At 48.9% G+C, this 12608-nt stretch overlaps 1 protein-coding gene across 9 annotated transcripts in view; it reads right to left on the bottom strand.

Annotated features, from left to right (window-relative positions):
- The window catches only part of CACNA1B (calcium voltage-gated channel subunit alpha1 B), a 353504-nt gene extending 349815 nt beyond the window's left edge, over positions 1-3689 (bottom strand). For all 9 annotated transcript variants that reach the window (XM_067471871.1, XM_067471870.1, XM_067471872.1 and 6 more), the window contains exon 1: positions 1857-3689. In XM_067471871.1, coding sequence (XP_067327972.1) covers positions 1857-2178 — 322 coding nt within the window. In that variant the 5' untranslated portion in view covers positions 2179-3689. The remainder of the gene's footprint in view (positions 1-1856) is intronic.
- Positions 3690-12608: the final 8919 nt, after the last annotated feature.

The raw sequence follows: 12608 nt of genomic DNA, 5'->3' as shown, positions 1-12608 counted from the left end.
AAGGGGACTCAGAGCGGCGTACAAGATATATATACATACAATATATTACATTATTAGCATAGTACAATATCAGGATTAAATATTACTATATTGTACTATACCATTATATTGTAATATTATTAGTAATATTACATGTAATATAAATATATATATTTATAATATCATATAATATATTGTATATACATATAATATTTGTAATAATATGATATTATAATTATATATTTATATTACATGTAATATTACTAATTATTATATTATATTATATTATATTATATTATATTATATTATTACATTATATTATATTATTAATTCTGCTATTCCCCAAATGCCTAGTGCCGCAGCCAAGTTTTAAGTTTTTTTTCCCCTAAAGACCAAGAGGGAGGAGGTCAATCTAATATCACTGGGGAGGGAGTTCCATAGCCAAGGAGCCACCACTGAGAAGGCCCTGTCTCTCGTCCCCACCAGTCGCACCTGAAGAGGAGGTGGAACCAAGAGCAGGACCTCCCCTGAAGATCTTAACACCCGAACTGGTCCATAGCAGGAGATATGTTTGGACAGATATGATGATGATGATGATGATGATGATGATGATGATCCTGCTGACTTCTTCCTCCCAACCAGAAAGCGCGACCTGGGCCTCTTTAGAGCCATGGCTCTGAGAAGGAGGTCAAAGACCCCCTTGCCTCCCATACCCCCAAACCCCAAATGATATTCGCTTGGTGTACTGCAAAGGAGGTGGGACCAAGAGCAGGGCCTCACTGCCAATCTTAAACCCCAAACCGGTTCATAGGGGCCACCATTGAGAAGGCCCTGTTCCTTGTTCCCACCAGCTGCATCTGCAAAGGAGGTAGAACTGACAACAGGACCTCCCCAGAAGATCTTGATGCCCAAACTGGTTCATAAGGGGAGATAGGTATCATGATGATGATGATAATGATGATGACCCTCTCAACTTCTTCCACCCTAGAAAGTGCAACTTGGGCCTCTTTGAAGCCATGACACTAAGAAGAGGGTAAAAGACCCCCTTGCCTCCTGTTTCCGACCCCTCTCCAAACTCCCAATCTGAAACCCCAAAGGATATGCATTTGGCATACTGCAAAGGAGGTGGGACCGAGAGCAGAGCATCCCTGTCGATCTTAACACCTGAACTGGTTCATAGCAGGAGATAGGTTCGGACAGGTATCATGACGATGATGACCCTCCCAACTTCTCCCCCCCCCCCCCAGATGGCACAACTTGGGCCTCTTTGGGGCCATGGCGCCGAGAAGAGGGCCAAAGACCCCCTTGACTCCCATTTCCCCACCCCCAAACCCACAACCCGAAACCCTGAAGGATATGTGCTAGGCATACTGCAAAGGAGGTGGGACCGAGAGCTGGGCCTCCCTGCTGATCTTAAGGCCCAAACTAGTTCATAGGGGGAGATAGGTTCAGACAGCTATCATGATGATGACCCTCCTGACTTCTTCCCCCTAGAAAGTGCAACTTGGGCCTCTTTGGGGCCGTGGCTCCGAGAAAAGGGTCAAAGACCCCCTTACCTCCCATTTCCCCAAATCCACAACCTGAAACCCCAAAGGATATGAACTTGGCATAGTGCAAAGAAGGTGGGACTGAGAGCAGGGCCTCCCTGCCTATCTTAAGGCCCAAACTAGTTCATAGGGGGAGATAGGTTCAGACAGGTATCATGGTGATGATGGTGATGACCCTCCCAACTTCTTCCCCCTTAGAAAGAGCAACTTGGGTCTCTTTGGGACCATGTTTCCAAGAAGGGGGTCCATCCCTCTGCCCCAAAGACCCCCTTGCCTCCCATTCCCCCCTCCCCCAGACCCAAAAGAATACCCCAAACCCAAAAGGATATGGCCACTCGGTGATGCGCTTGGCATACTTGCGCACGGCGTTGTCCTCGCTGAAGACAAAGAGGGAGCGGTTGAGGGTGAGGCAGTTCTGCTTGACAGGGATGGGGTTGTAGAGGGCCATGGTTCGGGCCCGCTGGGCCTTGGACTGCTTGTAGATGGGTGGGCGGGAGGCCGGAGCAGCAGGGGTGCCTCCTCCGGCACCAGAAGAGGGTCCTCCGCCCGCCATGGGCCGCCCTGCCCCGCCGGGCCCCAGGCTGCCGCTGCCCCCACGAGGAGGACCCCCAAGCCCACGCCCGCTGGGCAACTCCTCGCCAAAGCGAGCCATGGCGCCACCGGGGGGGCCCTCGTCTCCAAGCTGGCCGGCGAGCCCCCCGCGGGGAGACGCATCCCAGCCCAGGCGGATCCGGGAGGAAGACCAGGAGGTGGCCGAGGCTGAGCAGGAGGAAGAGCCAGGAGAAGAGAGAAGATGGGGGCCTAGGAGTAGGAGATAGCAGAACCTCAACTGCTTTCTTCTAGGCTGAGCCCCAACAAGGCCCTCACAAGTCTCCCTTCTTCAATGCCATTGATTGGCTCAGGAGGAGGAACGAGGAACCCCCAAGTCTCTCTTCTTCAATACCATTGATTGGTTGATTCAATCAAAGCTGAAGGCTGAGGAAGAGGAGTATGCAGAACCTCAACTGCCTTCTTCTAGGTTGAGCCTCAACAAGGTCCTCACAAGTCCCCCTTCTTCAGTGCCATTGATTGGCTCAGGAAGATGAACGAGGAACCCCCAAGTCTCCCTTCTTCAATGCCATTGATTGGTTGATTCAGTTGAGGCTGAAGGCTGAGGAAGAGGAAGATGTTGAGCCTCAACTATCCTCTTGCAGGCTTCTCTTCTTTCCCAGGTGGTTAGCGAGGAGGATGAAGGGCGAGCAAAAGGAGGCTGAACCTCAACTGTCCTCTTCTAGGCCCATCTTCTTGCCCAGGTGACTGAGAAGGCGGAAGAGGATGCTGAGCCTCAACTGCCTTCTTCTAGGGTGAGCCTCAACAAGGCCTTCACAAATCTCCCTTCTTCAATTGGTTGATTCAGTTGAGACCGTAGGGTGGGCAAGAGGAAGAGGAGGGTGCTGAGCCTCAACTGCCTTCTTCTGGGCCCCTCTCTTTTTCCCAAGTGACAAGAGGAGGAGGAATGAGGAACCCCCAAGTCTCACTGCTTCAATACGATTGATTGGTTGCTTCAGTGGAGGCTGAAGGGTGAGGAAGAGGAGGAGGAGGATGCTGAGCTTCAACTGCCCTCTTCTAGGCTTCTCTTCTTTCCCAGGGGATTGGGGAGGGGGAGGATGAAGGGTGAGGAAGAGGAGGAGGATGAGCCTCAGCTGCCTTCTTCAATGCTTCTCTTCTTTCCTAAGCAATTGGGGAGGAGGAGGATGAAGGCTGAGGAAGAGGAGGATGCTGAGGCTCAACTGCCGCCTTCTGTGTTTCTCTTCTTTCCCAGGCGACTGGGGAGGAGGAAGATGAAGGGTGAGGAAGAGGAGGAGGATGCTGAGCACCAACTGCCTTCTTCTGGGCCTCTCTTCTTTCCCAAGCGATTGGGGAGGAGAAGGATGAAGGCTGAGGAAGAGAAGGATGCTGAGCCTCAACTGCCTTCTTCTAGGCCCCTCTTCTTTCCCAGGCAACTGAGGAGGAGGAAGAGGAGACTTCTCAACTACCTTCTTAGGCTTCTCTTCTTTCCTAGGCGATTGAGGAGGAGGATGAAGGGCGACGAAGAGGAGGCTGAGCCTCAAGGAGGCCCCACAAGTCTCCCTTCTTCCCTGCGATTGATTTATTGGTTGATTCAATTGAGGATGAAGGGTGAGGAAGAGGAGGAGGAGGATTCTGAGCCTCAACTGCCTTCTTCTAGGCCCCTCTTCTTTCCCAAGTGATTGGGGAGGGGAAAGGATGAAGGAGGAGGAAGAGGAGGATGCTGAGCCTCAAATACCTTCTTCTAGGCTTCTCTTCTTTCCCAGGCGATTGGAGAAGAGGATGGAGGGCGAGGAAAAGGAGAAAAAGGAGGCTGAGCCTCAGTGAGCACCCCCAAGTCTCCCTTCTTCAATGTTGAGGCTGAAAGGCAAGGAGGAGGAGGATGCTGAGCTCCAACTGCCTTCTTCTAAGCTTTTCTTCTTTCCTAGCCGATTGGGGAGGAGGATGAAGGGCGAGGAAGAGCTTCAAAAGAGGCCCCTCCAAGTCTCCCTTCTTCAATGCAATTGATTGATTGATTCAGTTGAGACTGAAGGACGAGGAAGAGGAGGAGGAGGCTTCTCTTCTTTCCCAGGGGATTGGGAAAGGGGAGGATGAAGGGTGAGGAAGCCGAGGGTGCTGAGGAGCCTCAACTACCTTCTTCTAGGCTTTCCTTCTTTCCTAGGGCAATTGGGGAGGAGGATGAAGGGCCTCAAGGGGTCCTTCTTCGATGGATCGATGGGTTGAGCTGAGGCTGAAGGGCGAGGAAGAGGAGGAAGAGGAGACTGGAGCTCGACCACCCTTCTGTCTCTCACTCACACCTTGACTGGGAGTCTCTCTTCTTGCCTTCTGAAGGAAGAGGGCTACTGGTGGTGCGGAGGAGGAGGAGGAGGAGGATGCTGAAGGGCGAGGCTGGGCGAAGAGGAGGAGGATGCTGAGGCTCCACTGCCCTCTGATGAATGAGATCCGCCGGCAAATAAGGGCAGAGCCACACACAAAGAAGAGAAGATGCTCCAAGGGTCCTTTCCCCTCCGAGATGAGTCTGAGAGGAGGAAGAGGAGGAGGATGCCCTCCTTGGGCCCTAGGCTGAGGAGAAGAAGAGGAAGGAGCAATTGGTGGTGATGCTGCTGAAGGGCGAGGCGAGGAGGCGGAGGAGGAAGAAGAGGATGCTGAAGCTCCGTTTCCCTCGCAGCAGAGAGAGGAAAAGGGGGGAAGATCCCTTCTTCTTTTTCCCAGAAGGAGAGGAGGAGGAAGGAGAGGAGGAGGCCCCAGATGAAGAAGAAGAGAAGAAGAGTCCTTGGAGGAGGAATGGAGAGGAGGAGGAGGAGAGATGCGCCTTCCCTTGCTGCTGTGATGCTGCTGAAGGGCGAGGCGAGGAGGAGGAAGAGGAAGGAAGAGCAGGTTCAGCTCCCTTCGATGGTCCCTTCCATGGCGGCTATGGAGAGACAGAGAAAGAGGGGAGGCCGGTCGAAGCCCCCCCTCCCCTAGATCTCCCTCCTTTGGCTCCCCAACATTCAGCAGGAAGGGAGAGGCCAAACCATCCTCCTCCTTCGCCTCTTCCCTGCCGGAATCGGAGCAGCAACCGGTTTGTGGACCTCGCCCCTCTGACAACAGGGGAGGGGGGAAGGAAGGAGAGAGGGAGGGGCCGGCTGACAGCCTTGCAGCCAATCAGCGGGGCCCTGAACCCTCCCCGCCCGACCCCACAGCGAGAGTTAGAGGAGGAGCTGGAGCTTTTCAAGCCAGAGGGTTTTCAAGGGGGGGGGGGAGAGAGGGAAAGGAGGGTTTAGGAAAAAGGCGGGGCGTAAAATTGAGACGAGGGAGGGGGGAAAGCTGAGTGGAAAACTCCCCGCCCCTCTCCCTTGCAAGACTTTCCTTCTGGGAAGGAAGAGGAGGGGAGCAGCATCGAGCCCAGCCTGGAGCTGTCCAAGTGCTGAAACCAAAGCTAGTCTGAGCCCAGCCCGGAGTTGTCCAAGTGCTGAAACCAAGGCTCTATCCCATGGAGTCAGAGCCCAGCCTGGAGCTGTCCAAGTGCTGAAACCAAGGCTCTCTCTCTCTCTCTCCAATGGACCCAGAGCTGAGCCCGGAGCTGGTACAAGTGCTGAAACCAAGGCTCTAACCCAAACCCTAACCCTGAGCCCAGCCCGGAGTTGTCCAAGTGCTGAAACCAAGGTTAGTCTGAGCCCAGCCTGGAGTTGTCCAAGTGCTGAAACCAAGGCTCTCCAATGGAGCCAGAGCTGAGCCCGGAGCTGTACAAGTGCTGAAACCAAGGCTCTAACCCAAACCCTAACCCTGAGCCCAGCCCGGAGTTGTCCAAGTGCTGAAACCAAGGTTAGTCTGAGCCCAGCTCGGAGTTGTCCAAGTGCTGAAACCAAGGCTCTCCAATGGAGCCAGAGCTGAGCCCGGAGCTGTACAAGTGCTGAAACCAAGGCTCTAACCCAAACCCTAACCCTGAGCCCAGCCCGGAGTTGTCCAAGTGCTGAAACCAAGGTTAGTCTGAGCCCAGCCCGGAGTTGTCCAAGTGCTGAAACCAAGGCTCTATCCCATGGAGTCAGAACCCAGCCTGGCGCTGTCGAAGTGCTGAAACCAAGGCTCTAACCCTAACCCTAACCCTGAGCCCAGCCTGGAGCTGTCCAAGTGCTGAAACCAAGGCTCTCTCTCCAATAGACCCAGAGCTGAGCCCGGAGCTGTACAAGTGCTGAAACCAAGGCTCTAACCCTAACCCTAACCCTGAGACCAGCCCGGAGTTGTCCAAGTGCTGAAACCAAGGCTCTATCCCATGGAATCAGAGCCCAGCCTGGAGCTGTCCAAGTGCTGAAACCAAGGCTCTATCTCATGGAGTCAGAGCCTAGCGTGGAGCTGTCCAAGTGCTGAAACTAAGGCTCAGTCTATCCCATGGAGTCAGAGCCGAATCCAAGGCTCTATCCCATGAAGTTAGAGTCCAGTCTGGAGTTCTCCAAGTGCTGAAACCAAGGCTCTAGCCAATGGACTAAGAGCCAAGCTAAGAGGTGTCCAACTGCTGAAAACAAGGCTCTATTCCATGGAGTCAGAACCCAGCCTGGCGCTGTCGAAGTGCTGAAACCAAGGCTCTCTCCAATGGACTCAGAGCCCAGCCAGGAGCTGTCCAAGTACTGAAACCAAGGCTCTATCCCATGGAGCCACAGTCCGGCCTGCAACTGTCCAAGTGCTGAAACCAAGGCTCTATCACATTGTGGTTACCCACAACCAAAAAATTATTACTATTGCTACTTCCTGATTTAATTGTGTTGCTGTTATGAATCATAATGTAAATATCTGAAATGCAGGATGTATTTTCATTCACTGGACCAAATTTGGCACAAATACCCAACAACAGTGCTCCATGCTGTCATGTCAGGCACATGAACTTGGAGGTGTCTATGGACAACACCGGCTCTTTGGCTAGAAATTGAACACCAACTCCCAGAGTTGGACATGACTGGACTTAATGTCAGGGGAAAACTTTTACATTACCTTACCTAAAATGCCCAAATTTGAACACTGGTGGGGTTGGAGGGAGAACTGATTATGTCATTTGGGAGTTGTAGTTGCTACAAGTTCACCTACAAGCAAAGAGCATTTTGAACTCCAATAATGATGGAATTGGACCAAAGTTGGCACACAGAAGTCCCATGACCAACGAAACATACTGGAAAGGTTTGGTGAGCACTGACCTTGAGTTTTGGAGTTGTAGTTCACCTACATCCAGAACGTACTGTAGATTCAAATGATGATGAATCTGGACCAAACTTGGCACAAATACTAAATATACCCAAATATGAACCCTGGTGGAGTTTGGGAGAAAATAGACCTTGACGTTTGGGAGTTGTCGTTGCTGGGATTTATAGTTCACCTACAATCAAAGATCATTTTGAACTCCAACAATGATGGAATTGGACCAAACATGGCACACAGAAGTCCCATGACCATCGAAACATACTGGAAGGGTTTGGTGAGCACTAACCTTGAGTTTTGGAGTTGTAGTTCACCTACATCCAGAACGCACTGTAGATTCAAATAATGATGAATCTGGACCAAACTTGGCACGAAGACTCAGTATACCCAAATGTGAACCCTGGTGGAGTTTGGGGGAAAATAGACCTTGACATTTGGGAGTTGTAGTTGCTAGGATTTATAGTTCACCTACAATCAAAGAGCATTCTGAACTCCACCAATGATAGAATTGGGCCAAACTTCCTACGCAGAACCCCCATGACCAACAGAAAATATTGTGTTTTCTGGTGGTCTTTGGTGACCCCTCTGCCACCCCCTCGTGACCCACCCATGGGTCCCGACCCCCAGGTTGAGAAACGCTGGTCTAGGGCTTTGTGTTCTGTTCTGGTGTCATTCCTTCTCCTGGGCCTAATAGTCCCAAACCATTGAAGTCTCCTATAATTCAAGGTGCATGTCAGGTGTGAGATGCTCATTTCACGAATGTGTTTAGTCTACTGGCAATTAGCTGCTGCAGGACAAGGAAATAATTGAATGCGTCGATGTGCACCAAAGACAATAATCGATGCCAAAAAGCAATAGTTGTCGTTCATATGTTAACGATGAATCGCCAGGAGGAAATGCAGAGGATTGCGCACTAACAAATCTTGGTGTGTCGGAGACTTAAAATCATTAAAACCTGTAAAGCCTAATTGCTAAGTATCAGCAAATGAGATCTAAACATCCATTTGAGAAGGAGAGGAAATGGAATTACTTTTTAAAAATCTTAGGGTAATGACAACCAACAAATCAGTTAGAGGATCTGATCATCGTCTAGCTAAAGAGGTCTGTAAATACTAATAAAAATTAGCAATTACGCTCAAGGACAAAATACTCAAATGACGTCTGATAAAGGCATCATAAAGGCTTCAAGCATGTAAATAAAATAAGATGATATTGGAGAGCAGTGTTTCTCAACCTGGAGGTCGGGACCCCTGAGGGGGTCATGAAGGGGTGTCAGAGGGGTCGCCAGAGACCATCAGAAAACAGTATTTTCTTTTGGTCGTGGGGGTCCTGTGTGGGAAGTTTGGCGCAATTCTATCATTGGTGGGGTTCAGAATGCTCTTTGATTGTAGGCGAACTATAAATCCCAGCAAATACAACTCCTAAATGTCAAGGTCTATTTTCCCCAAACTCCACCAGGGTTCTCATTTGAGCATATTGAGTATCCGTGCCAAGTTTGGTCCAGATCCATCATTGTTTGAGTCCATAGTGCTCTCTGGATGTAGGTGAACTACAACTCCCAGACTCAAGGTCAATACCCACCAACCCCTTCCAGTATTTTCTGTGTCCCATGTTTGGTTCAATTCCATTGTTGATGGGGTTCAGAATGCTCTTTGATTGTAGGTGAACTATAAATCCCAGCAACTACAACTCCTAAATGACAAAATCAATTACCTCCCCCCGCCCCCAACCCTACCAGTATTCAAATATGGGCATATTGAGTATCCGTGCCAGGTTTGGTCCAAATCCACCATTGTTTGAGTCCACAGTGCCCTCTGGATGTAGGTGAACTACAACTTCTAAACTCAAGGTTAATGCCCACCAAACCCTTCCAGTATTTTCTGTTGGTCATGGGAGTTCTGTGTGCTAAGATTGGTTCAATTTCATCGTTGTTGGAGTTCAGAATGCTCTTTGATTTTAGGTGAACTACAAATCCCAGCAGCTACAACTCCTAAGTGACAAAATCAATCCCCCCCTCCCACCCCACCAGTATTCAAACTTGGATGTATCGAGTATTTATGCCAATTAGTCCAGTGAATGAAAATACATCCTGCATATCAAATATTTACCTGACGATTCATAACAGTAGCAAAATGACAGTTATGAAGAAGCAAGGAAAATAATGTTATGGTTGGGGGTCACCACAACATGAGGAAGTGTATGAAGGGGTTGCGGCATTAGGGAGGTTGAGAAACACTGTGGTAGAGTTTTCTAAACATCATTGGCATCGCTCTTCCTTGCTTGAAGTCTCTTCACTATCTTTATGCTGGAAGAAGCAAAGACCACCAGCACTGAAGTGATGTTCCTATGGCGTCAACTCCATTGGACTAGCCATGTTGTCTGAATGCTCAAAGATCACCTTCTCCCAAAGACTCCCAACTCAAGAATGGAAAATGGGATGTTGGTGGAGAGGAAAAGAGATTGAAAGATGGGGTTAAAGCTAACCTGAAAAGCTGTGGCATAGACACCGAGAGAGAACCCTTGAGGGCTCTAGCTGGAGGTCAGCTGTGACCAGCAGTGCTGAGGAATTTGAAGGCACAAATGGAGGGCGAAAGGAGAAACGTGCCAAGAGGAAGGCAGATCAAGCCAACCCTGACCAGGACTGTCTTCCACTTGGAAACGGATGCCCTCACCATGAAAGAACATATGGGTAGATCCGTCATTATGGTCCACACGTGAAAGAACATGTGGGTCAAAAACAGCGCTCCATAGTCACCTACGTGTCCACTCAGAGGGCCATCATACTTAGAAAACAAGGGATTGCCTAAGCAAGAAACATAACTTTGGTATTTGAACAGAAAATGATGATACCTACCCTGTTTACCTAATAATAATAATAATAATAATAATAATAATAATAATAATAATAATAATACTATTTTTGTCATGTTGAGAAACTGCAAGTCGCTTCTGGTGTGAGAGAATTGGCCGTCTGCAAGGACGTTGGAAGCCCAGTCTACAACCCAAACACCAAATACGGGCTTCTCCAAGCCTAGAAATGGCAAGAAAAGTTTCTGAAATAAAACCAGAGGGCATTCGGTGTCCAATTCTGCTTGATTCTAAGACACCAATCAATCGTAAGATGCACACTGCTTTCAGTACAGCAGGCAGGGATCCCATCAGGTCCGCTGGCTTTGTTATTTTTTTGTTGGCTGATGGCATTGCTGATTTCTTCCAAACTAGGCAGTACTGCAAGCTCATCCTTGGTTTGTTGTTGCAGGACTTCTTCAGCCATGTTGGAGCTGTGATTCAGGAGGTTGTGGTAGTGCTCTTTCCAACATAGTGCGATTGATTTTTTTTTTGTCCTTCAGAAGTTTCAGTACAACCAACAGAAGAAATCATATCCTCTCTTTCTCACACACAAAGCACACTTCTGATTCTAAGATGCATCCCATTTTTAAGATATGTTTGTATGAGGAAAAACGCATTTTAGAATCGAAGAAATATAGTAGTTGCTTTTAGAGTTTTGTCTTTGTCGTGTCAGGAGTGACTTGAGAAACTGCAAGTCGCTTCTGGTGTGAGACAATTGGCCATCTGCAAGGACGTTGCCCAGGGGACGCCCGGATGTTTTGATGGTTTACCATTCTTGTGGGAGGCTTCTCTCATGTCCCCACATGAGGAGCTGGAGCTGACAGAGGGAGCTCATCCACGCTCTCCCCGGATTTGAACCTGCGACCTGTCGGTCTTCAGTCCTGTCGGCACAGGGATTTAACCCACTGCGCCACCGGGGGCTCCTAAAACAATAATAATAATAATAATAATAATAATAATAATAATAATCTTTATTTGTATCCCACCACCATCTCCCCCAACGGGAACTCGGGGCGGCTCACATGAGGCCCCGTTTTCAAATGAACTGTAATTAGTGTTTCTTTTTAAAGTAGGGCTTATATTTCAAGCATACTTATAAACACCAAAATATGCTAGGGCTTATTCTCGGAGTAGGTCTTATTTTCAGTAAAACAGGATAGCAGCATCCGCCACAAGGAAACGAGCGCCCAGATTAAGCTCCTCTCGATTTGTGCTGTTGTTGGGAAAGCTGCCATACGCTGAGTCAAATCACGCCAGCTCCGGCAGATTGATGGGTTTAAATATTTATATCCCGCCCTGTAATATTGTGCAAGTTGAAACACGAAACCGCTGCAATGCCCACAAACGTATTGAAGCATATATCAAGCCCTACATTGTCTGAGACTGCATCTACACTGGAGAATGGATGCCATTCAACACCTCTTTAACTGCTAAAGGGGGGTTGTGCCTCACCAAACTACAACTCCCAGTGCCACAATAAACAACAAATTGCATTGAGCCATGGCAGTTTAAGCAGTATCAAACTGTATCCATTCTACAGTATAGATGTACCTATGGACACCAGTGGTGGATATTTTACCCACCCCATTTGAGCACAGAAAGCCACTGGGCAACCTTGAGCAAGTCAAGTAGAAAGGAATGCTATGTCTGTTTTTTAAAATATATGCTTATATCTATGTATCATAATTGTGTTCTGCCCCACCTTGAGGAGAGATTGGTAACTACTACTATTCACGGACTACAGGTTGGGAACTACTGATCTACAGGAATCACTCTACCTTTCCCCGCATTTATCTTTCTTCCTTTCTTCAACCCTTCAACCCTTCCTTCCTTCCTTCCTTCAGTCCTTCCTTCCTTCAGTCCTTCCTTCCTTCCTTCAATCCTTCCTTCCTTCAGTCCTTCCTTCCTTCAGTCCTTCCTTCCTTCAGTCCTTCCTTCAATCCTTCCTTCTTTCAATTCTTCCTTCAATCCTTCCTTCCCTCCTTCAATTCTTCCTTCAATCCTGGGAAGGAATCCCACTGGAACATTGCAGCACACCCAAATACCTGGGAGTCACTTTGGACCGTGCCCTGACCTATAAGAAGCACTGCCTGAACATCAAGCAAAAAGTGGGTGCTAGAAACAACATCATACGAAAGCTGACTGGCACAACCTGGGGATCACAACCAGACACAGTGAAGACATCTGTCCTTGCGCTATGCTTCTCTGCTGCTGAGTATGCATGCCCAGTGTGGAACACATCTCACCACACTAAAACAGTAGATGTGGCTCTTAATGAGACATGCTGCATTATCACGGGGTGTCTGCGCCCCACACCACTGCTTAGCCGGTATTGCACCACCTGACATCTGCCGAGAAGTAGAAGCCAATAGTGAAAGGACCAAGGCAGAGACATCTCCAGCTCATCCCCTGTTTGGGTATCAGCCAGCACGTCAACGGCTTAAATCAAGACATAGTTTTCTAAGATCTACAGAGACACTCGCTGGAACACCCCAGCAAGAGAGAGTCCAAAAGTGGCAG

The sequence above is a fragment of the Anolis sagrei genome, chromosome 11 (genome assembly GCF_037176765.1).
Source record: "Anolis sagrei isolate rAnoSag1 chromosome 11, rAnoSag1.mat, whole genome shotgun sequence".
NCBI classification, from domain to species: domain Eukaryota; kingdom Metazoa; phylum Chordata; class Lepidosauria; order Squamata; family Dactyloidae; genus Anolis; species Anolis sagrei.
The sequence above is the reverse complement of the archived record's forward strand: the minus strand, read 5'-3'. Positions and strand labels throughout refer to the sequence as shown.